The 26,295-nt window shown below is 37.6% G+C and overlaps 1 protein-coding gene across 1 annotated transcript in view; it reads left to right on the plus strand.

The window, feature by feature from the left end:
• Positions 1-19,017, plus strand: part of SLC15A5 (solute carrier family 15 member 5) — a 35,139-nt gene extending 16,122 nt beyond the window's left edge. The window contains exons 6-9 of the mRNA XM_051630080.1: positions 3,901-4,089; positions 8,411-8,542; positions 16,698-16,806; positions 18,622-19,017. Of these exons, the coding sequence (XP_051486040.1) occupies positions 3,901-4,089; positions 8,411-8,542; positions 16,698-16,806; positions 18,622-18,766 (575 nt within the window). The 3' untranslated portion in view covers positions 18,767-19,017. The remainder of the gene's footprint in view (positions 1-3,900; positions 4,090-8,410; positions 8,543-16,697; positions 16,807-18,621) is intronic.
• Positions 19,018-26,295: the final 7,278 nt, after the last annotated feature.

The raw sequence follows: 26,295 nt of genomic DNA on the forward strand, positions 1-26,295 counted from the left end.
CTGGAGTTATCCTCAACCCCCAAACCTCTTAATTTCTAAGATCTGGAGGGATCCTTTGCAATACTCTTCTCATATCAGCTACATCTAGTACCACCAACAGCTTCCATTCTGTATTAACTGAAAACTATTCCCTTTTGTAAATACTAAGATACTAGCATTAAACTTAGATTTTTATCTTCCAGCCTGCATTACAAATCTCAGACAAAAATATTTATAAACGACTATTTTCTCAGTGTGCTACCATTAATTCAGTGCCCCATGGCAAGCAGCATAGTGAGTACTGACACACACAGAGGTATTAATCTGACTAAATTAGCCTAATTAAGAGTGTTATTAAGTTTTATACAAACCAGATGCATATAACACAGCAGGTTGCAATTACCGTAGTTTTTAAAATAACATCTGCATTAAAACACAAAAAGCACATTCAGATAATAATTCTCCTTAAAACCATGGAAATTTCAAGTTAGTATTAATGTTCTATCCTGTTATGTTGAGCAGCAGTAGAATATATGCAGTAGTTTATTCTTACTAACTTCATTTATTAAAATAGCCTCCTGTTAGGGGTGATAAACTACCTGAGGCATAAAAATACCTGTGAGTGCAGGCAATGGCTTTAGCTATCCAAGCATAAGACTGCACCTGCAAGTATGGCAGACCTCTAAGTGCCAATATATTTGCCAACAGTTAATTAGGTTCACAATTATTTTCAGGAACAAAATTGAAAGCATAAATAGACCGTTGGTGCTAAGCCAGCCTATAACTATATTTTCATTCAAGTCTTGTAAAAGGAAAAAATTTAAGTAGTTTTCTGGAAATTTTCAGTAGGTTAAGAATAACAGATTTCAAGGACAAACCATGTAGACAATGCTGAAGTGAATTACCTGATTGTTCTGTGATAAGGATCTACATGAAAACTGTAATCTGTTACTTTCTTTATAGTTGTTGGTTTTCTTTGTAAATTAGGTGTGCTCTAAAGATGTTAAAATCTTAGTGATTTTTATGTCCCACGTATACTGAGTAACTGGACCTCTTTATTAAAAACATGAATATTTGGTAAACTTGGAGTGTTTTCAGTTTCATAGTTGTTTGGGTTTTTTTGTTTGGTTTATAATATTTTATGCTACTTGACCTGGTCAATGGTACAGAAGATTGAGCTGAGAACTGAAAGCATGTGTCTGCTGAGTATTTGTCTATCAGCTACAGGCAAGAGGCTATAGCTGAAGTACCTGAGCCACAGAAGTTCTTGCTCTTTTATTCTCTGAAGCCTGATTGTACTGAAATGTCTTAAGTCCTGGATTTACTCTATCCAAGAGTAAGGTGGGGAATAGCTCTCTGTATAGTATAGAAAAGCAAGTGTCCAGTCCAATGTCAAGCTAATTTAGGAGTTGATGATGACCATTTCTCTCTAAAAGATATTCTAGTTTGAAAAGTATTAGTTTTGGGAAAGATTTTTGGTCTTCTTTACTCAGGATATGAAATTAGGTAATCACAAAGGTCCAAAACATCCCTAGTCTCTGGATAATATAAACAAATTTGTTCTAGAATCAGCCCCAAGTGCTCCTAAAGCAGCCTGTTCTCCTGTAAAAGCAAAGCCCAGGTGGTCATTCCGAACTGCTTGTTTTAAAGAGGACTAAAGGGAGAAGAGGGAGGAGGAAACCTAGGTCTCCAAGGTTCTGCTTCTTTCTCTGCCACATAAAGTCTTAAAAGAAATGTTACAATTTTTGGGCATTCAGAGGTTACTTTTTCTGAAATGTTTTTGGCTTTCAATAAGGAAAATGCTTAAAATATAGCACTGTGTAGTAATATTGAACTACTTGAGGTTTCTTTAGTACTAATGTCATTTTTCACTAGGAGAACTCTTGCTTTATTATATTACAAGAAGCTCCTTGAGGGCTTTATACCTGGCCTTGGTAAGCAGCATTGGCCAGAAAATGCTGCTACATTCCCTTCCATAATTAATTTTCAAGCAATAGTTCATTGGTGTTCATATTAAGCACTAGAAAGGTCTTAAAAACAAAACAGCTTCCAGGCCTCATGTTAAGCAGGTGGGGGATATTTAAAGTGAAAATTGCAGGAAAACTGCTGGTGGAAGGATGTGAGAGTTTGCTGCTGAAAGAAGAAACATGGATGCACGCAAAAACATAGCAAGGCTAAAGCTACTTAGCTATCTGAACTTTCTGCGTCTTCTGTCTGGTCATCCAACGAGACAAAATTATATATGTTGTAATATTGAATGATAGAATTGTTTTGGTTGGAAAAGACCTTTAAGATCATCAAGTCCAATGGTTAACTTAACATTACAAAGTTCACCACCAAACCATGTATCTAAGCACCACATCTACACATTTTAAATACCTCCAGGGATGGTGACACCACCAGTTCCCTGGGCAGCCTGTTTCAATGCTTGACAACGCTTTCAGTGAAGAATTTTTTCTTAATATGCAATCTAAACCTTCCCTGGCACAATATGAGGCTGCTTCCTCTTGTCCCATTGCTTGTTACTTGGGAGAAGAGACCAACACTCGTGTCACTACAATTTCAAAGCATTTCACTGTTGACAATAAATCTAATAAGTGTAATGATTCTCATTCCTAAAGTGAGACGAGGCTTTGTAAGATGAGTGGAAAAACACCGTTCTGTTACTTGAGCCAAAGCTGTCAAAAGAAATCAAATTCTCACACCTGTGCCTACTGTATAGCTTAGAATAGCTCAGGAATCACAAACTGAGTCAAAATCAATTACACCTCAAAACAGCAAATGTATAAATGTTTCAAGTTCAGGAGACTTACTTGAAAACTCTGCATTACTTGTGATTTTCTTTCTGAGAGGCTGCAATCATTTCATATTGTCAACATCAACAAATATAAAATAGTACATTTAAATAGTATCTTCTATGGAATGTGTGGTGAAGTCTATGGTATTTAAAATACATCTGAGTTTATTGGAAATTTCTTTCATGCATCATGAGGCTAAACATCATTTTCTTCCTGCCCTGTGAGCTCATGTAGTACTTGTGCCTTACCTCTGAAGCAGGTGGTAAGAAGGTTATACATGTTGCATATGCAGTAACTTATTGAACTGTATTATGGACCCAGCGTATTATGGATTATGCTGTGATACTTCTTCAGGTTATCTGAAGAGGGCAGGAAGTAACTGTAGTCCAGTGGCTTCCATGTAAACACTTAAAAAGCAGACTATTATCTCTTCCAGTAATGCAGCTCATCTGATCCAAAAACAGATCCAAAAATGCACCATTCAACAAACTTTAAAAAGTAGTTCAAGAGAACTCTGTAATGGAGGGAAAGGGGAAAACGTAGGACTGCTTCATCTCTTGAGGTGTGATCTGCAGTGGTCATCTTTCTTTCCCATCTATGATGGCCTGCAGCCGTAGAAATGCAGCACTTCAACAGCCTATGCTACTTTTTATATAGAAAGCAAATCAGGAAAGCATATCATGTATGTGTGTATTTCAGGATCTTATTGCGACTTAAAGAAGAGAATTGCCCCCACTTGGTAGTCTTTATTCCCACCTACTCTCTTATGATAACTTGAAGGGCTGCCACCTTATCTTTCTCTACTCCATTCTTACCTCCTCCAGTCTTAAAAAAAAAAAATAGTTCTTTTTTTTTTGTGACTTCACTCTTCAGAAATGTTTTCCCTCTCTCATTTTTTCTTCATCTATAAATTCTTTATGTGTTAAGCTGATGTCCCTTTGCTGGGATATTTAGAGTTAGGCTTGTGGTGTAGCAAGTATTTTTTTGTCCATTTTTGTGGACAGAGAAGATAAATTGTGGGGAGGGGGTGTTTCTTTTTGCATCTCCTGGGACTGTTCCATTTAAATATGTAGTACTGCTGTAACTACAAGCTTGGTGAATACTGTCTGTGTTCTTTACCCAGTTGTAGGTCAATTATCTGCTGCACTTTCCGTGGTGGTTGCTGGCTTCTCTGAAATACACCGAAAGCATTTCCCTCAGGTGGAGCAGAAGCTTTCTGAGGAGGTTCTCCTGGTCTCCTCCATGCCTTGCTTCCACTTAGCTCCTCAGTACATCCTACTTGGAGTGGCTGAAGCCTTGGTAACTCCCTCTTGTGAGTAAAATCTAATAGCTGAAAGAAAGAGTGTCCTGATTTGTCAAGAATTATATCAGCTTCCTAAAAATAATTACATTCATGTGATATTTTGTCTCTGGCTTTATTCCACAGCCTTAATGAGCAGATCTGTGCTTTACCTGCTTCAGAGTAGCATAATTTGTCTTGTTGGCTGTAACTCAGAGTGAGCAGTGACATTGTTTCAGATTAACTGGAAAGTAACACAGTCCTGTCAGGTCCCTGGGGTGCATAATCCACAATTCAGCAAGGGGGTGATCAGAGAAGTGGGTCTCTGCTTGGATGTGTGACTGGCCTTGAAGCTGAATCTGCTTCAGGTGGGGGCTGGACCAGATGAGCTCCTGAGGTCCTTTCTGACCTCAGCTCTTCTGTAATGACCTTCTAGAGACAGAAGAAATAGGCACATGAAAGCTGAGCCGCAGTTACAGTCTGTGAGCCCTTTTTAGGTTACAGCCAAGGTTAAGAAATTGAGCTTAACATCTTTTGTTCGTGGACCCAGCTAATAGAATTATTGCAAATTTTTCTCTGACGCAGAGCATATGCAGGTGGATAACAGGATTCATTGACAAGGTAACCTGGAGAATATTGTAACCAGATGCAAGATTTTTGTTTGTGCTCCAGTGGGGAGTCATGTAAACATTCCTGCACAGAGCATCATGCCTTAGCTTGTGGCAAGGAGCCAGAGCTAAACACTCCTGTTTCACAAAGCCCACATAGAGCTTAGCTCATACTTGCCATCATAAATTATGTAGACACACTCCTGCTTGTGAGGCTGAACCTTCTCTCCCTGCCTTAATTTACCTTTTCGTATCTACACTGACATTCCTGAAGTTTCTTTTCTTCTGAGGAACATGCAGAGTGCTTACCATTGTTTTACCTTTCAGAGCTAAAAAAAATGTTAGCATTATGAAAAAACCTCATCAACATTCATTTAAAGAGACACAGGTAAAGTAATCCATTAGCTGATCTCTGCAGGCATTTAATTCCACAGGTTGAGTGTCTATTTTTCCAGTGCGACCTCAAAAATAATCAGATTTTTATTTAAGAGGAGTAACTTCAGTATCTCAGTTTTATTCTTACCCTTTAAGACTACTAAGATATGTGGATCATGGTCTGTCACTAAAAAGGTAATTTTCCCTAGTTTTTAATAGTTAGCACTTTCATAATGCCTCTTCATCTGATAGCTCTCAAGTACTTAACTGAGACAGGTTTCTAGGCAGGTAATGGGGTTTCTAGGTTACAGGCTGAGTGTAACTGAAAACAGTGACCTTTTCTGTTTTGCTTAACAAAAACAGAGTTAGGAAGTAGTTTGTTTGCATTCTTCTAATGCGAAAGCATGAGAAGAGTATTGCTGATAGAATAAGGCTTTTTAATCTAGCAAGCTGGTACACAACAGAAGTCCAATGACTGGAAATTGACATGAGACTTGAATTGACAAAGAAATCAAGTTCCATCTTGTGTTTTTTTTTTTCTTTTCTCTTTTTTTTCTCAATCATTTTGAAAGGTATATCATTAGAATGTCTCAGGAAGAAAAGTTGTCTTCCCCATTTAAATAAAGTTTAAGCATCTTGCTAAGAGCTGCATTTACAGGTGGAATGCAAGAACTCAGCAAAATGGGACTAAGTCTGAAATTGAGACTTGCATCTAGAAAACTAAAAGTAGATACCTAAAACAGTAGGTTACTACGGTAGTCAGTGGGGAGGCACTCCTCACCTGCCTACATGTAGGTGTCTGGCACCATTTATGATGGAGTATCTAAGCTATGCACATGAGGAGAGGAAGCTCTTTACCTGTGTAGCCTCCAGCAGCTGCAGGAGAAGTGCATGTTTTCCTCGTAGGTCCTGCACCTTATCAAACAGTCCTGTGCAGGTTGTTAAGGTGCACTAGAGCGTTTCAGGCAGCACTGGGCATCTGTATTCCGGCTGCTGAACTAGAAACACACTCTAGGTTTCTACTTCAGTTTGAACTGAATTGCTGTTCAGGAGCCATTTCATTGATCTCCATGGATGATAATGACAGCCTAGATACTTAAATAGTTGTTTCACCTTTCCTGACATTTTACTGCCTTTGTTATGCAGAAGGTCAAATTCAATTATCATAATAAATTACTTGACCTGAAAGTACATGATCCAAATTGAAGACAGAAATGTTCACACTTGTAATCAGAGGGAAAAGAGATCTCATTTCTAAAGTGCTCAGTTAGAGGAGGTCGATTTTGCGTGTAAAATTCTTTATCTACAATTGAGCCCTGATACTTACGGTTGTGTTTATATGATATATTTCACTGTCTTGTTGATAGAAGTTTTATAAAAGTATCTGCTTCAGGTGAAATTAACATCTTTTAGAATAGATAATATTAGCATTTAATGTTTCCCTAGCACTGAGGTAGTCTTTAAAAAAAAAAAAAAGTAATGATAAAATAATTGCTCTTCTCAACAATATTGGAATGTAAGATCTCACAGGTGTCTGACAGCTCAAATTTGCAATCCAATCTTGGTTTAAAGTAAGAAATTACTCTCTTAAAGCCCTGTGATTTGAAAAGGGGAAAAAAGAAAAAGAAAAAGAACAAACCAATAAAAAACCCACAACAAAATCAACCAACAAAACCAACCAACAAGTGAAACTCAAACCCAAAATCCCAACAAATACTACTGCCACAAAAAAATCCTCAAAAAACAAAATAACTCCATCCTATGAGACAATATTAACAGGCATTTGCCTCTGCAGTGCACACAGTTGCTGGTGATGGGAAGCCAGCCTGCTGGCCAGAGCAGCTGTGTTGCACTGCCAGTGTCCAAGAGGTCTGGTGCACTGTAGCTGCTTTGCCCTACAGATATGTAGTGTTTGCTGCAGTGCTGCAAGAACATAATCTGCCCATGAACATGTCTCAAAGCATTTAGGAATGGGAAGGCTTGTAACAAACAGCTTTGTTAGTGAAAGGATATATTGGGGATTACTTCACCCACTGATGAAACATGATAGTCTCCAGGGTGAGATGCAACAGCTGGTTAATAGTTGACAGCAGCACCATGGGAGAGGATAGGAATGGAGTTAGAAATTGAAACAGAAGGGGTAATGTAAGGAAGTAAGTTGCAATTACCCAAGCTGAGTTGGCCAAGATGCATGTTTTGCACCCCTGCTTTTGGAAGGGGGAATAACCAAAAACTTCTTAGGCTCTTAGTGATTCAAGTTAGCTAGGACGCTCACTGTACAATGTTTCAGACTGTGCTGTTGCCTCTGCAGATGGTGTCCTGGGCTCACCTGTTTTCTCTTGCCCTCAGGCTTTTGGTTCCTATTGTGAATGAGGAAAAAATGCTGCCCATGGTATTTATTTTTTTTTTCTTTAATATGTTTCCAAAGCTTTCATTTGGACATTGAAATTAAAAAAGGATGGAACATGGTCATTGCAGTTTCATTTGTATTTAGAGATGCTTCAGGCAACTCATCATCCAAATAGGACCCTCTGCTGACAAGTTTCTCAAGCTGGAGGTCATTCAAACTCAACTAATAAAGCAGGTTGGGAGACACTGGGGGTTGGAGACCAAGTGTGAATGAGCGCTTAAGGTGTGAAATTAGGAAACAAGATGTTCTGATAATCAGGGAAACTTACTCAAAAAGAACAACTATCATAAATACTTACTGTTAGTGTAGCTTAATTTAGTCAAATTACAACTGGTGGGATTACTTAGTCATCCATGCTATAACAGCATGATACAGCTTCCCCTTGCCACCAAAGCTTTTGCTGCTTCTGGCAAGAAAAAGAAGAATGTCTTAAAAATTAGCCTGTACCTCTAGGGGGGGGGGGTTGCTCTCTGGAGAAGGGGAGCAATGTCCAGCCTGAAGTTACAGTAAGGTAACTGTCAAACTTAAGGTAGAGCTCTGGATTTTGGAAGTATTTACTAGTGGCTGTGCTGCATTGGCTCTGGCATGGAAAGTCCTGCTGTCCTGCAGTTGCATATCACATCTCCTGTTTTCATGCTTCATGACTGTGGTGGTGTTTCTCTTGTCTGTGCCTGAGGTTTTAAAAGGTGAAAGCAAATGAATGAGAGATCTGTATGTAGTTGTGAAACGTTGATAGTTGTATATGGGATGGTTTGTTATGGAGATTCATTTAAAGAGTTTAAACAATCCTTTGTTAGTAACGTACATGCTGAAATGTCTGATCACCCTTCTGCAGCAAGACACATTCTCTGTGTAAAATATGAAAATTCTTCCTATTTCAGATTTCCTGTCTTATCAATCTTATATATATTAAAATAATTATTTTTTTAAAACCTGTAACTGTATCTGCTTCCTTTCTTAGGTTCCTTACTTTCATTCCAACTTGTGCCAGAAAGAATTAGAGGGATTTCCATGCATTTTTTAACTCTTTTTAATGGAGCTGGATGCTTTATGGGAGCTTTCTTTGTGCAGACAACCCACGCAGGCACTCAAGGTAAGAATATGCTTATGACTGGTGTTCCTGAGCAGTTTTCTAATACTATTGACTTGGAGAATTAGGCAGCAGAATTAAAGGGGATGCCAAAGCTTTATTGATTTGCTCTTACAATTAAGATGGAATTAAGATAGGAAATAGCCTTCCAGCTGTATTCATCCAATTTTAATGAGTCATCTTAGTTTTGATAGGTAGAGTAATTAGAGGATGGCATCTTGCAGGAAGCCCTCACCTCCAATCTCTATACTTCTCTTCTGAAAGACAAGAAAATAAATTGACTAGGAAGCACCTTTTTATGTTCATGAAGTATATTCATGTTAGCCACACTTATGTGGAAGCCTCTGGCCACAAGAGCAAGATTAGTGCTTCAAAGAATGAAGAACATGCCTTTCCTTCTTTTCTACAGTGTTGCAGGGGAAAGGAGGTAGGGTTGAGTGTTTCAAAGCTGTTTAGAGAATTTGTTCCCCTAGATCCACTATTTTTCCCTTGCCTTCTTTACACCTCTCCCCTTGCCCAACCACTGGAACAAACCAGATTCTGTGACAGAATCTTTGTGGTTTTATCCTTTTTGCAGTTGAATACTGCAATCCCCAGAGAACTTAGTCTTTCAAAAGGAGTTATTCTGGATTCAGCTGTTGAGTAGTATTTAGTGTTATTTCTGAACTGGTGATTTTACTGGGTTGCTGACTTTCAAGATAGGCCAAGTGTTTTTTAGTCCTGTTTTTCTTTGCTGATGAATCTTTGTTCAATACATAAAAGACTTATTTCATAAGTAAATTTAAAAAATAAAGAACTTGAGTTATTCAACTGGAGAACAGGTATCCCTTTGTTCACATATCTGAAATAGTTCCCCTTGCTGCAGCAGTACTTTTAGTCCACTGATAAACTTTGTTGTTACTGAGTTATAGCAAACTACTCTCTTGCAGCATAACTGCTGGCCCTAATACATGACACAGTTGCAATTAGCTGCAGGATTTTGTAACCTGCTCATGGTTTTGTTTTGGTTATTGTGTTCTTTGGGGATTTTGTGTATTCCTACATGAGGAACCATGTGACTAAAAAACAAGAGGAACTGGCTGGGTTGTTGTTTTTTTTTTTAAAGTATGACAAGAAGTTTTCATTCTGACTTGCAATATCTGAACAAATGGTTCTTTGACATGCAGTATTGTTTTTAAGCTAACAACTCAATTGAAATGTTTCTACTAGGTATAAAAGCATCACCTGAAGTTAGGTAAAAAACAGGAATGCTTACCCAAATGAATCATGCAAAGAATTCTTAAATACCAAGGCATCCAGGATGAAATGCAGGGCTCCCTGAATTTCTGACACTGTAATAGATTTTTTTGATATTTTTTTTTCCCTTGGGTAATGAAACTAAGACTTCAAGAAGACTGTTTCTGACTGTTTCCTTCCCCTCTCCCCTAAAGTATGGAAATTATTTATTTTGATAAGGTTGAAATATTTTGTTTTAGTAAAAATGGCATTTAAGTCAACTTTGTGTATAATTAAATATTTATAAAATAATTAAGCATGATGTCATCATCACAACATTTTGACTATGCTATGCCACTATATATGCAATTTATTCCTTTATAGAATATTATCTTATGGAGCAATAGAAGAAGAGATAAAGCTTTGCACTTGATTTGCAATGCAGTATATTTTTGTCTATATCAAGGTGATTTTTTTCTTTAAGTCTGTATAAAAACATTGAACTGATTAAAAAATGAATTGTTCATTTCTTGCCAGAAATACAGTTTTATCACAGCCTTCAATCTCTTATCCTAGCTAGGAACAAAAAGCCTAAACTCTCCAAATTCTCCACAGACTGTAGTTGCCATGTTCTAACTCAGGATTTTTTTAGAAAAAACTGCAAAGGTTTTCTGGCTAAAATACTCCTCATTTTTATGAAGTTGGGTGGCAAACTTCCCTACTTAGCTTTGAAAATAATAGTGTAGCTTATGCCTCTACTTATGTTGCCAGACCTGCCATTCCTGTGTATGGAATTGGCAGCACTGTTATGCAGAGCAAGAGTCACTCATTATTTCCAAGGCATTCAGCAACAGTCTGTGTTCAGATTAAGGTGCTGTAATGGGACTGAAAAAAGCCCCTAAATAGAGGGAGTCTTCTGCAAAACTTGAAAAGCTTCAGAGAAAATACAGTGAAAAATATTTGAAGTTTGATTTGTTGCTCTAGTTAGAAGCATTAGGGGTTACTTTCCCTGTTAGTATGTAAACAACATGTTATTGGACTCTCACATTATTTAAAAAAAAAATAAGTGGAATCTCACTGGGTGTCTCTGCCCCATGTTCCCTGCTTGAATGAAATCAATCATTCCAAGCTACCACAAATCATGCAATTCACAGCTTGTAAATAATAGAGATATTCCTGTGTTTAAATTTGTTCTATAACACTTCAGATTGAAGACTTAGTGTTCCTCTTCTCATCCCAGCTAGACTCTTGTCCTGCTGACTCATAAATCAAAGTATGCTTGGGATCACACTTCTGGGGCTGGGTATAGGTTATAGCAAAACCAAAGAGGTATTTAGCCTTGGTTTTTTTTTTCTCCAAGTTTGATAGGAAATGTTATATACAAAATTACCATGTTCCAGCTGCATTTTTTTCCACATTCTTCCACTGTCCTTCTTACAGTGTTTTCTGTGCTTCAGATTAAAGCTTAAGGTCAGCAAAATAATATTTTTTTTAATTTATAAAATTTATCTGTTATCTATTGAATCTTCTAAAGATAACAGCACTTCGGATAATAAAATTTTCTCTCTTAGGTCAAAGTGTGTTCAAGTGACACAAATTAAGCTGTCATTACTCACATTTGGTATTTTTTTCAGCTCCATTTAAGAGCTTGTACAATATTCAGTATGGAGACATGGAACTGAAGATAATGCAAACGAACAGTCTTTTTTTTTTTTTCTAAAAAGCTCTAATTTATTTACATTGCAAAACCAAAGTTCTTCCTCTTTTGCTGAAAGATTATTGTATTTATGGAATGGTTTTGTATAGTTTAACAAGGCTTAGTGTGTCACTCTTGGGCTATGGCTGCTTTTGTCTTGTCCCATGATCCTTGTTTCACTAAAACCTGAGCCAAGACTATTTCTGGTTCTCCCATCTCTGAGCAATGAGACCATGTTTGCCACAAAATAATTCAGGATACAGTGCAGTAGATGGTTCATGGTTTATTTTGAAGTACTGAAGCACAGAGGGTGTTGACAAAATTTAAACATTTTTATGTCCTATTTCATGTCACTAGTTTAGAATTTTATTTGGGTTTTTATTGGCAAAGTTGATCAGATATCAGTCAAAGCTGCATTAATCATTTTTAACGCATGTATGGAGGATGGTGTGAATATGTTAAAATAAGACTTTTAAAAATCTGACGAGTGCAAACAGATGATGGGTGACAGTGATATTTTCAGTACAAGCTGGGAAACTGCTTTCTTTTGGATCTCTTACTTCTCCTAACACCTTAACGGAAGAAGATGCAAGACAAAACCTGTCCTCCTATGCCAATCATTTCAGAATACATTTCTCTAAAAATATTAATGTAAATATGTAAAAAAGAAAGGAAAAAAAAAAAGGTCAGAGAAAGGAAACTGCCCCAGACGCAGTTTTCCTGCTTGTATTTAGGCAACCAGGGGTTTTGTATGGGTTTCTTTTTTTTTTTTTCTTTTTTTTTTTTTTTTCCAGTTTGGAGCCATGTGTGATTGTAAATACCAAAGATGATAAAGCTAAAGGATATTTCTTGCAGTCCAGATGGTGGTGTCCACTGGTGCCTACTTAGCTAATAAGGATTAGAAGCAGACTGAGACTTTAATTTGGATGTGATTAAACACTAAATATATACCCACTAACTTAATGAAATTACAGAAGCCTTTTCTAAGATATTAATTCTGTTTTTCTATAATCATAGTCTAGGTTGCAGGACATCTATAAAAATGCCAGACTCATGCAGAATAGACTAACTACTGACATGTGACTGTTTTGCTTTTCACAGTACTAAGATAGGATAATGTTATTCAGTACACAAACTGAATGCCTTCCCATGCAACTTTGGGCTTTGTTGTGAACCCCTTGAGAGCTCCAAGAGTGCTATCACAGGAACAGATACCTTGTGCATGCTAGTATATGGCTAAGTCTGGCTTACAGCCCTTTCCATGTCCTCTTTCACTGCTAGTATTCCCAGCAGTTTGTCACTGTCAGTCGTCTACCAGAAACAGCACAGGCAAATGGCTTTGTCCATGTTCTATTCCCTGCTTCACTTGCTTTTCTGCCTGTCTTAATAAGACCAGATGTTTTCTCTTGATGTTGTATAATATTCCTCCTTTTTGTACTGCCTGAGTATTTTTGATATAAAATTGGTAGGACTGCAAAAATGTCACTGAAAGTTCACCAGGCACTTTATTTCAATGATGTATGGTATAACAGGCTTGAAGAGCTAAACTTGCCTAAACTTAATATTCTAATTTGTTCTAAATTTGCCATGAAATGCATAACCAATTCACCTCTAACAATAAGAAAAGGGTCTTTAAAATATACACAGCAAAAGGGAACTTCTGTTTCTCTGTGGTGACAAAGTGTTTCCATTGTTGGAATAAAAATGGAAATCAGTAGCTTGTTGTAGAAAGTTAATTCCCGGTGAGCAATTATCTATGTGCCAAACCAACCTTGTAATTGGCACTTCTGCTGGCAATCTCCATAGAAAAGTAAAGGATTCACAGTACCCAAAGGCAGTGTCTTTTGGGAAAAAGTGAATTGTTAGCATATTGCATGCTGATTCAAGAATGAGAAAGTGCTGGACTCTTCAAACACAGTAGTGCCCAGGGCATCTTACTCCAGCAAAACCAAACGAACTGGCCAAATAAGTTCCTGATGTTCATGGATAAGAGTAAAATACTGAAAGTACGAACCCTAAGCCAAATCAATGGAAAGTGCTGGACACTGCAGAGGGCTTCTGGAGTGTACTAGTTGAGTAAGGGGTGAAAGCATCTAAAGGGAGTTTTTCTGCCTGAAAGACATGCTTGATGTTTTAACACTAACGGCTGTTCTCCCAAGGCTTCCTGCCAGCAGAGGATTCTCTGTGCAGTGAGTTTAAGTAGAAGTAAATGTAGTCCAGATTTATCCCCTCTTTCATGGACAACCAATTTCTATTTAAAAAGAAGGGAAGAAAGTTATAAATATTTTTGGCTGAAAATAGGAAATGGTTGCATTAATCTTTGCTGTAACCACTGAGAAAAATGTGTAGGCAGTAGGATAGCATCTGGGTATTTCTAGGACTGCTGCTACCCTGTAGAGACGTTATCACTCTCTAAAACTATGTGAAAGGAAGTTGTAGTGAGGTGGGTGTTTATCTCTTCCTAAGTAACAAACAATAGGACAAGAGGAAATGACCTCAAGTTGCACCAGAGGAAGTTTAGATTAGATATTAGAAGAAACTTCTTCACCGAAAGGGTTTTCAGGGACTGGAACAGGTTGCCCAAAGAAGTGGTGGAGTTACCATCCTTAGAGGTATTTAAAAGATGTGTAGATGTGGTGCTCACGGTTTAGTGGTGGAATTGGCAGTATGCTAGGTTAACAGTTGGACTTGATGATCCTAAATGCCTTTTCCAATCAAAATGATTCTATGATTCTCTGTAGAGAAAGGCACCCCTGACAAACCTTCTTGCCCCTCGTTGAAAGGAAAAGAAAGTTGTGCTCCTACCTTTGCTTTGTATAGAGCAGAAAACTAGATAAAAGAGAGCATGTTCTATTTGAGCTGAAATCTTACTATGCCCCATCTAATTTTGGCCCTGCCTATGCTGCTGCTCATTTATATTACAGGATTTTCCCAAGGCTTTTGTTATTATTGTGGCCTCACTGTTTAAACAGTGACAATTACTAAAAGAAGCAGAAAGGGAACAGAGCAATAATCTTTGACTGAGGCCGTGGAGGAGACTGGTGGTAGAGACAGAACCTGCTTGTTAAGCTACCTGTCCACCTGGCTAAGACCAACCATTCCCACTTTCGACACTTCAGTATGGTGGCCTTTCCTAGCATTAAGACAATTTCAAAGGTCCGTTTTACTCCTTTCTCTTGGAAGCTGCTAAATTCCTCTTTTTTTTTTTTTTTTTTATCACTCAGCACTGTATTTCAGTACATATTTTCTGTTCAGGTTCCATTGTAAACAGCATTCCATTAGGAAGCTCCTGCTGCTCATATAGTTAGCCTAACTGATGTAAATAACCTAGCAGACAGTGTGAACTCGGCTTTGACAAACTGTAGCACTGAGCCCCGTGCCTGCTTTCTCTTTCATCAGATACACGTGCTCTCTCTCTGTGATTTCTATCAGCCCCCGGGGGATGTGAAATGAAAAACTACCTGATTGTGAATTATGACAGTAAAAGTTTATAAGCTACTAAAACGAAGTTATAGCACCTAGGAGCTCAGTCAACTGGCAATGTTAAATGATACGTTTTAAAACTTGCTCTGAGATAATGCTACAAAAGAAGCCATGCGGGCAGAGGTGAGGTGGGGCTCTGTGGCAGGTAGAGAGGTATGGAGCAAACTGTGAAGGAGTTAGGGAAAACTGCTGCACTGATGGCAGTTCTTCTCTGTTAATCCCAGGAGAGCTGAAGGTAACATCTTTGAAAATAAAAGTATTTACAACTCTAAGATGTGGAGGAAAAATAAAAATGTAAATATATATATATGTATATATGTGAGGGGGTGGGTTGTAATCCTTTGACTGCTGGCTTTCCTGGGCTGTGGAGCTGCACTTTCTCTCTAATTAGAGAATTTTGATGAGCTAAAAATGTCATTGCATGGCTAATGATGGCATTAGTGGCTGAAAGATCTGTTCTGGCTCTCAGGTTTGTACAGCACAGCTATGGCAAAGAAGTCTGGTATCTGTCCTCTTGCTTTTAGTTCATTCAAGTGGTGAATAGCCACTCTTATTTAGATGTGTAGGATTTGATACCACTCTTTGAGGGAGCAAATAAAGGCAACTTTGGGCACATTGATTCTGGTGTTTTAGTTCAGATTAGGAGTGTGGAACAGGTCTGATACTAACAGCCTTGAGCTGTGCACGGTGTGGACATCACATTCTCTGCACCAGCTGTTTCATGCTCCTATTACATATTTCTTTGTATTAATCAAGACAGTCTCTCTTTCTTCTTCAAAGACAGGAAGTGTCCTGTATTCTTAAACAATGCAAAAGTTAATTATGACACTGTAGATTTTCTGTATCTGCTGTAAGTTCTTTTTCACCTTGGTTTGGTGTTTTTGCTGTAGTTGATTATGGTACTTCAGGCACTGATTGTCTCCAAATGCAGACTGACTGGGGCTGGCTCTCATTTTAAGTATCTTGATTTTCATAGTTGTTTGTCAAGTGAGCTTGTTTGCACACTGGTTGCAATGGACAACATCAAAAGCAATGTAATTGCAAACTGAAGCATGCCAGAATACAGACAAGGAAGAACGGGTCTACATAGGTGGTACTGTCCTCTGCTGAATGGAGTTTAAACTGCCAAAACATCCTAGACACTATCACCAAAAGCCTTGGTAGAAAAAGGTCTGATTCATACAAATAAGCACCATGTGCAAGACCAGGACATGTTGCAGACTCACAGCTAAAGGCAGCTATAAAGAAATGTAAAGTAAAACAGCAGGTAGCATCTTGATCATGGAGCACCTTTCAAGGCACTGAACAAATGCTTTTTATGTTTGTTTTTTTCCTCTTAATAACAGCCTATTAGTAGGATGAGAGACATGAATAATTTCTACAGACCACCTTACATTCTAGCTCTTCCTAAAATTTTCACATTTGATATTAATTTGTCTATCTGCACAGATAATATGGAGGGAAGATGGCACAACCATTGCAGTAGTAGCTGTGCAGAGTTAGGTTTTCCAGTACACTTCAGATTTGTTAGGGAAGTTCTTTAGTGTCTCTAGATCTCTATTGCCTGTGTGCAACACAGGAGCAAAGTATACTGTATACTCAAAAAGATGCTGTGAGAATGAAGTCTGTATAAATAGCTACAGGAGGGGTTCAAGCACCTGCTGTGATTCTGTCTTACACAAAGTTATCTTCATGTCTTTCATGATGAGCCATGTCTCATCCTGCAAGGTAAACTAATTCTGCTTCAAATGTCTGCTTTGCCAGGCAACTGGTTTCCACACTTGCTGCACGAAGGTAAATTGGAGAGATTCTTCTTCTTCTTGGCTTCCTTAATGATGGTGAACACCCTGGGGTTCTGGACCATTGCACACAGGTAAGTGTGAGAACATGAAAGCATGATGTTTCATGTGTAGACATGGGTAGAAATTCTTACAGAGCCTGTGAGCTGGTTTATAATAAAGAATTGGTAGTTATAGACCATGTGTCATAGTTCAGGGTTCAAACTTCAGTATTTTCTGTCTGCCTTGAGGAGAGAAATTTCACAGTAAAAGTTATGTGATAAGATTAAGGAAAAAAACAACAAATGACTGATGCATTTAGCCTTCAAAATTTACAGACTCTTATTAATATAAAAAAGCCTTGAAGAAAGAAGCACATCCTATCCTTCACTGAAGGACGTGAATATGTTGGGAAGGAGTTTAGACCACGGCACCAAGATATCTTAGTCATGGAAGTGACCTCCACTGCACTTGGTTTTGTACCGATGTGTAGAAAATGTTGCTGTTGTCTCAACAAGCTTTTATTTAAGTATAGGAGAGTAGCTGAAGGGTTTGCAAGAAAAAACAGACCACCACTGGTTAATGCTGTATGCAGTTATTTCAACAGAATAACCCTGAAATGTTTTCTGATACTCTGCTGGGCAATAATATAAAGAGCAACTTTCTGCTGGTGACAATGGAATTGCTTTATTAGCCCCCACACAGGAAGCAGTTTTCTGACACCCATAAAGACTAGCTTTAATGCCTGCAAAATGCAAGGAACTCAAAACTGCAATCCTCTTTTACATCCAAGGTGATTCAGAAGTTGGTCTGCTCCTGTATCCTAGAGCAATTAATCACAGTTAACTTTCTGTTGTCAGTGTTATAACTAATAGTCCTAGTCAAGAACAAGGAGGTTCTATGCAGTTCTAAGGAAATGCTTCAGAAACATTGATGAAATTGTGATTGGATAATGACAATAACAGGAAATTTCCAAGGGCTCTGTACTTCTAGAAATCTTGAGGAAAATACTGCTTTTTCTATTATACATAGCACTGACTTCGCAGCACTAAAGATTACCATAGTACCTTGTCAATTATTTCAATGTAACCTAAGGCATAGTGTCCAGCTTTTCTGGTGGCTAGTACCTGATTCTCTTCTTTTAAATGTGACCTGATTCATTATTAGAAATGTTTCTTCTGCATGTTATTTGCCTTTCTTTTATAAAATCGGATTTTATTCTTCTGTAAAATGAAATTTTCATTTCTGACGTTTACTGCCGGAAACTAAAAAGTTTTAATTGTCAGAAAGTGGCCAAACAGATAATTTGGCTACAAATTAACATATTTTTGGGAAATTAACATATAAGGGGAAATCTGTTGGCCTCCAGTCTTCCTAAAAAACACACAATTTTTTTTTATATTTTATTTCAAATTGATATTTTACTTCAAAATCACGGTACCTCAGTTTTCAATAAGACAACAAAAACCTACATGAAATATGGTTTTGTGGTCAATTGTAATTGTTTTACTTGGTGCTGAATATTAATTTCTCCCAGGGTGTAGAAAAAGGGGTGAGGACTACTCAGATAAACACCAATTTAGGGGTGGAGGGAAATCAGGCTTTGAAACTGAATTAGAAAAAAATTACTCTGAGACCAAAAAAAGCATGTTTCTTTTTTAAAATTTAAGATGACACAGTACAGCTTTTATTAACACCTGCATCCCATTTGGCACTTCTTATCCTGAAGTTCTGAAAGTTTCCAGGAAAATGCATATCACTATCCTATTTTTTTTTTTGCTGCTTAGAAGTCCAGGATTCAGAAGGCACTGTATTTGTAGAAGCAAAATATTACCTAATAAATAATGGGTGAAGCTAATCCCAGAAAGAATTATTATTTTAGTATTTTCCCTTCCTATCCTCCCTCCCAGATACAACAATCTGCACCAGGAGTACACCAATGAGTTTGGAGGAAGTCTTCCTGAAGAAAAACTTTTGAAACATGAAAAAGACATCAAGCATTATGATAGTGTTCTGGAAAGTTCTCCTATTTTGTCTCCTATGGAGAAAACTTGATAAAACTTCACCCTTGTTTGACCAAAGGTTGATTGTGTTACCAACCAGCTTTCCCATGATTAAGTACATAGCATACTTAAGTGGAATTGCTGATGTATTTATGAATTATCTTAGAAAGAATTGTTATTTATAAGCTTACAAAATAGCAGTTCTCATAGGATTTGGCCCTGTAGGATGCTGCACTGTCACAATATACGTCAAGGACAATGAGAGCCCACTGCTTGACATGGTTGAGGGAGAGAAACTTTTAATCTGTATAGGGAAATAGATAGGTACCCACATGCATTTGTACTTAGTAATGGTTCAAATTTATTAAACTCATGTATAGATTTATTTAGCAAATTACTTTGTGATAGTATCATTTACAGATAATTTTGGAGTCTGCTGTTGGTTAGTTGATACTTGCTAAGGTGGGAGACTTGTGTGTTATTCTTCACTCTGCTACTTAAGTGCTACCCAGCCTTCAGCAAGTTGCTTTCTACCTTGGTTTTCACATCAGTAAAATGGACACAGTGGTACTAACCTTATTTGCAAATTGCTTTGAGATCTACAGAAAATATACTAGAAATCAGTATATTTTAGTATATATAGTAAAAAGTCTATAAAGTATGTTATGAAACATGGGTGCTGAGGCATGTAGTCTTTTATCTGGCAAATGCGCTGTGACATTTGTCATTCCTAAAGGATGATATACAAAAAATTGCTGTTAGAAGAACTGGAGACTAGAATTTATTTACATCACAATTACTTATTGTGGCTCAGTTGAGGAGGTTGAAGGTATTAAGAAAAGAAGACCAAAAAAAGGGAGATGCAGTTGGAAATGGGGGGGAGGAAAGGGGCGTGGTGTGAACATTAGTCAAATGCATTCCACTTTAAAATATCTAAACAGTGTCAGATTCTCCCAAAATCGGCTGACTTAGATATTGTGAGCAATGCTAATCTAGCAATTAAAAAAAAAAAAAAAAAAGCCATGTTACTAAAAAGCCATGTTACTAAAAAGAGTGATAATAGAAGTGGGATCTTTATGTGATAAGGAAACATATTGAACACAAAAACTAACGGAGCACTTTGATACCTAGGTGTTCATATGGAAAGTGGCAGTCAAGTCAGAATGCTAAGTATGAGGAATGCTCTACCACAGGAGAAACTGCATTAAGGCATATAATGCACTGAAGTGACACAGAGGTCACAGACAGTGAAACACAAGGTAGTGTTTGAACTGAAACTATGAAAGAACTGGTAAAGGAAATAATCTTTCCACTGTTAACCATGCTGTAACTGTGGTTTGGGCATTGTGGGAGGAGGAGCAAAATATGATAAATACATCTAAGATGTAGGAAGGCAGGCAGGAGCTGTTAGTTTGATCTCACTAGTATTTACGTTTTAAAAAATAAATTACAAGAGAATATTTAAAGCCATGGGATAAAAGGAAAAAATAATAAATGCAGCACAGGTGTATCAAAGATAAACTTGCCAAACAACCTTAATTTCTGTGTGTAGTGAGAACTTATTTTCTAAACAAAACATAATAGAGATTATTTGCCTTGATATCAATAAAGCATTTGCAATATGTTCCACGGGAAATAACTTGTGAAGTTGGAGATCAGGGTCAGCAGAAGAGCTGCAAGGTGACAGAGGGGACCTGTTAAAGCCCAGATGGCAACAGAGATTGTAGAAAGAGAGGGTACCCATCTGGAAAGGAGAGTTTTGTGGAAATTGTCTAGTATCTTCATTATAAAAGAGAACATGATGCTAGGATTCATTTTTAGAGATGGAAGGAGAAAGTACATCTTCACACAAATTAATCTGAAATGGTCAAATGGTCATCCAAGTAAAAAAAAAATGCTTTCTGCCTAGTGTGAGACATCATGCCTTGATGATGGAGCTTGACAATACAGTTCTCCATTTGCCATGTAAGAAGTTTTGTGGGGGAGGAAAAAGGCTGCCTGCTTGCCCTGCCAAGAAGATACAGTCTATTTTTCCAAAAGTGACTGCATAAGCTGGGGTGGGGCTGTGAGAGGAAGAGACAGCAAAAGGAAGAAGTCTGAAGAGGACCTACCCTGAAGCTGCTCCAGGGGAGGTTTAGGTTGGATATTAGGAAGTACTTCCTCACAGAGAGGGTGATTAGACGTTGGAATGGACTGCTCAGGGAAGTGGTGGAGGCACCATTCCTGGATGTGTTCAAGGAAAGGCTGGATGTGGCACTTAGTGCCATGGTCTGGCCAATGTGGTGTTAGGTCATAGGCTGGACTTGATGATCTTCAAGGTCTTTTCTAGCCTTGGTGATTCTGTGATTCTGTCTCCAAGGGCACCAGGGAGTGGGAGGCAGACTCATTTCCACATATTTGAGTGAATCTGTCCACCTGACCTGATAGTTATTTGCTTGTGTTATTTTCTAAATGGCTTTTGTATTGCAATAAGCCCAACTGTAAGCCAAGGAAAGTCCTAGTTTCTTTCCATAAAGAAAAGTAAGAAATTCCTGAATACTTTAGTTGAACTTTGTCTGGACATGGAGAAGCTGCGGAGATGCTGGCTGGATTCGGCTGACAAGAGGTATGTTGTCATTTTCAGTGCATTTGAGAATTAAATACAAAAGGAGAAGAACTATGCAATAAAAGGCTAAAATCTAAGATTTGAGCCAGTGAGTATAATTGGACTGGAGACATTTTTAAAACCTAGTGATAATTACACATATATATAACGTATTTTTTTAAACTGCAAAAATAACAGCAGTTTGAAACAATTTACATCAAGAACAGTTTATTTGTCTGAAGATAATTCTGCAAAACAATTAAAATCTCAAAAGTCCCTAGAAAATTAATTATATCCTCCAAAAATGCTCAACACCACTAAGTCCAACTGATGTTATGTATAGCAAGGATTAGTTAACTCCCTGGGCAGGACCTCTCTGTCATGTAATCATAGAAGAAAGGTTTTCAGCAATGCAGAAAGCAGCTGGGCAGTCTTCATAAGAGGTACTCTGGAAGATATGGTTTAGGATGGGCTTTGGGATAAATAGTTGACTACTGGAAACTCTCTGCCTTCTTTCACATGGACTAGAGAGAGGTTTTTTACATTCAATTTAGTTAAAAATTCAGCCTTTTGGATGGATAGCAAAGGAGAAAAAAGGGGTACTGATTTCTGAATTTTTACTTCTTTCAGCTGGTGGTGCGGAGGAAGCTATATGTGAAAGTCTATCAATCATGCTTGCTGTTATGACAGAGCAATATAGCATTTATACCCAACAAATGAGGGTGCTTCTTGAACTGCAGCATCTGGGTCTGCATACAAAGCTGATGGATCCTTTGAACTTTCAGAGTACTTCCTAAATTTTATAAATCTTGTCCCAGCACAGAGTAAAATTAGTATAAAGGACTGTGTTGATTTGGTCTTAACTTTGAAAGAAGCTGCTTTTCAAATTTGGTTTAGTATATTAGCAAAAATTAGGGGGCAGAAAAATTCAGGAGATATGTTTGCATATGAAATAATGCAATAAGCAGCTGGAAAATGTTAGAATAGCCTTCTTTTGTTCTATAGCAGTTTTCATGGGAGATGATAAAACAATTCAGATCTAATGGCCTGTGTTTGAGGTCACCTGTTGATTTTGCTTTGCACAAAGTAAGTCTAAGATTTATTAGGATTACAGTTTTGAAATTTATAGTGGAAAAAATTGCCTCCTAAGTGAGGTTAGGAGTGACCAGAAACATCCCAGTTCAGTTTTGTAGTTTGAGTACTGACTAAATTTTTTAAATCTTGTCCCAGCACACAGTGAAACTAGTATAAAGGGCTCTGTAGATTCATTCTTGGCTTAGAGGAGCTACTTTTTTGCTGTCTACCATCACTGATTAAAACTATTTGAGTAGGTGTTGTACTCAGTGCAGGTCATTGATAACCTTGAATAGTCATACATGTTAGCACAGTTTTAGGGTTCCTTTAAGGGTTAAATGTGTATTTTATGTTGTATTAATGTATGCACATACAAAAATCACAAGTTCAGTCCCAGAGAGTTCATTGAGCACCTTAGCTAAGGCTCAATGTATGGGACACCGTTCTGGATGAGGGGGGTGAAGAACGCTCACTGGAGAGGATTAAGATCTCCATCTGTTAAGTTTGCACTGATGATAAAACACATGCTCCCAGTTGGAACAAGATGCATTAAAAGAGCAATTTCACTTCTACTGCCTAGCAACAATGTCGTTGAGCACCTGCAATAGTTTAAACATTAGGCATAATTGGCTTTGCTTGACATAAATCTGTAGTTTTGTAAATAAGAGCAGTTGAGTTTCCATGTAATACCAATTAGCTATAAGTAATGCTTTGTTTGCTGAAGCCTGCAGCTTTGCAGAGGAAAGAGGGAGTTGTTAAAACTCAGCAGTAGTAGTCAGGAGGTAGAACCCAGATCAGACATTACATAAGCTTTGAGTGTCCTTGTGCAAGTTATTTAATCTGTTTCAGTCAAGTTCCCTAGGTATGAAAGGAAGAATAACATTCATAAGTCGTTTTTTGGTTAAGAACTCTGAGTGTGTCTGATTAAAATACCTTAGAAATAGTTTTACAGCATTAAACTGAGCTGTCTCGATCTGTGTTGGAGCTACTATTGCATCCTCAAAGTTCTTGTAAATTTTTTAGAATCCCTTGCTTTCTGCCAGTGATGAAGAAAAAAGGGTGTGTGACCCACCTGATAAGAAAATCAGTCTTGATCACCTTCTGTGGGAACTCTGAGTTGGAAAGATGAGGTAGGAGAAAGCCTTCCCCTGTGGTTCTAGAGCAGAGCTGCAGAGCAGAACAAAATCTTTTAGACTTCAGCTTGATGTCTGTTTGCTAATAATACATCCTAGATTTGCCTTGGCAGGGGCAAGTACAACAGCTTTCCAGAAGATGGTTTGAAATCTGCTTTTATTTAATCTTTAAAAAGGAATAATAATAAAAAATTCACAAGTCTCATCATCATGTCTCTGTTCTGAATAGAATAAAAATTCCTTTCTAACTACCTAGTCTCTAGAAAATCTCACCATAGAAGTAATATTCTGGTGGTGTAGTATTTTAAATTATTCTAGTTGCAGTCTTTGTAACTGTAAATATAGATTACCTTGATTCAGAGATAGTTGACATCTGAATCTTATGCAGTCTACTATTACTGATGCTGAATCTTTAAAGTTAGCTAATAATTTCTAATACTCAGTGGTAGCAGTCAGAAAGGAACTGCTCCAGCAATGATTTTTCAGTGTTTTGCAGATGCTTCAACTATGCAGAGTACTGAATAATGCACCCTAAGACTACTAATGTGTAGATACATGTTGTCAATGAGAAAATTTAGCAGAAACGTTTTTTTAAATATTGTGTCGCAAATATATTTTCCCACTTTGGGGGGTTTTGTTTGTTTGGTGATATTTGGGGGGGGCAGGTGGGTGTTTGTTTTGGGAGTTGTTTTTGGGTGGGGGTTTGGGGCTTTATTTTTGGTGTGTTTTGTTGTAGGTTTTTTTTTGTTTGCCCCCCCCCCACCAGATGAAATAAAAAATGTAGAGGAGGTGTATCTGTAGTTTGGCAGGGGGTAGTCCACTGTCTTTCTAAATACCAAGACTTTATGTAGAGCCAAAATATGCTCATTCCAAATATCAAATGCACTTCTGAGAAAAGACAAGTGTCTAGTAAACAGTGCAGATATTAATTTTACATTTGAGGATTAGGCTTCTTTCCTATTAATATGGTGAAGTCCTGTTCAGCTGCTTGCCCTATCATATCTGGAACAGCTTAGCTTAGAACAGAGGCTTTTGAAACAGAGTCTTGCATGCCCAGAGAGTGCATTGACCAGACAAAGACTGAATGTAGGTGTGCAGATTTTCTGGATACTCCTTTTTTTATTATTTATTTAAATACATATCTGTATATATTCTTTTTCCTTTCAGATCAGAAGAAATGTTTTGAAATGTGAAACACTTAAAGAACCCAAATAACCCATCCACCCCAACCACCAAGATGAGGGAACCAATAAAAACAATCAAACAAAAAAAATACCTTAAAGCAGTCGGTGTATGTCCTACCTGCTTTGTAGCCAGGTAAAAAGCATCTTTTGAAACCAGATTCTGAAAGCTTTCATTGTCTTATCATGTGAACTTCAGAAGCAAGGTCTGATGAGGTTGAGGATAGTAGTTATAGTAACACTTAGTAAAAAGGCACAGCAAATTATCTCAGCTTTGTTTTTCGGATGGTCAAGGAATACAATATGAAGATACTGTCTATTTAGCTGGCAGAAAGAGGCAATCTTTGATACCAAGCAAAATTATAAATTCAAAACAAATACTGAATACTAAGCCAAAGGTTGCAAGAGGATGCTGCTTAAAAGCAAATCCAGCGTTACATGCAATTCTGAATTTCTTTACCTTGGCTCGTGGAGTTTTCCTGTTGTCTTGAAACTGTTTCTTTTTAAAATACTCTGGTGAAAAGCCTAAGAGACTTTAATGTCGTGCTGACAGATTATAACCCCCTCAACAAGCTTTGTCGCTGTTTGTAAAGAGCTGTCATTTACTGAAAATGCTCTTTAAGCTTAAGCCGTTTGTAAACTAAACTTTAATGGTGAGAACATTGTGTAAAATCTTAAGCAGCAAAAAGTTCTGCCCTACTTATTCTGTGAAAAAGAGCTAGGGAATGTTTATGACTTTAAGGGGGAAACTTCATTGTAGAGATCCAAGCACAGAAATTATGCAGGTCTTGCAATAAACAGCAAATAGTTTCCAGAACAGAGAGAGCAGCAAACTGTACCAAGAGGGGAGGGAGGTGATTATTACCTATTTGAAAATAGTGTTCCTTTATTATGGAAGAGCTTTTGATTGCTGCTCCTCGTTTGGGGTAGGAGATTCATTTTTATGAGAATACATGAGAGTGGATGAAGGAATACGCTGTTAGATTGCATAAATGTTAAAAAGACTAAAGCAGTGAGGGCACACCTAAAAGACATATTTCTTATATAAAACAAAAAATCAACTTCAGAAAAAGAGAGTACTCTTGTCATTCTGAATGAAACAGTTTAAGGATACAACTCAGTAAATCTAGTGGTTCTTTTCAGTTCCAGTGTGAATTACCAGTCAATTGATTCTTGCCTTTGCAAAGTTTGTTAGTCTGATTAATGGCTAAAGTGGACTATTCTCTGCCCAGTTATTTAAATAAGTTATTTAAAATAAGAATTCTGGTGAGGGTTCACTTAATAATGGTGGGTTTTGGTTGTTCCTTCTCCCCCGAGTAGTGTTTTCAAGCTATCTTCCTATGCAGTCAGTGATTGTGATCCCTACCTTTTGACGTTCTTTAGAGAACAATATTTTCACTTTCTTTCAATCCTTTTTAAGATGCAGTGAGTTCCAAATAATGACTTGCACAGATGCTCATAAATGCTTTTTTTTTTTTTTTTGAGATATTTGTGCAGTTCTGACACAGGCTCAGGCATGTATATCCTTCAGAAATGCTCAGAAATAGTGGCTCAATTTAAATTATCTATTGAATGCTGAAACACAAATTACATATGAAATCCCCAGGCT

The sequence above is a fragment of the Apus apus genome, chromosome 1 (assembly GCF_020740795.1).
Source record: "Apus apus isolate bApuApu2 chromosome 1, bApuApu2.pri.cur, whole genome shotgun sequence".
In the NCBI taxonomy this organism is placed as follows: Eukaryota; Metazoa; Chordata; class Aves; order Apodiformes; family Apodidae; genus Apus; species Apus apus.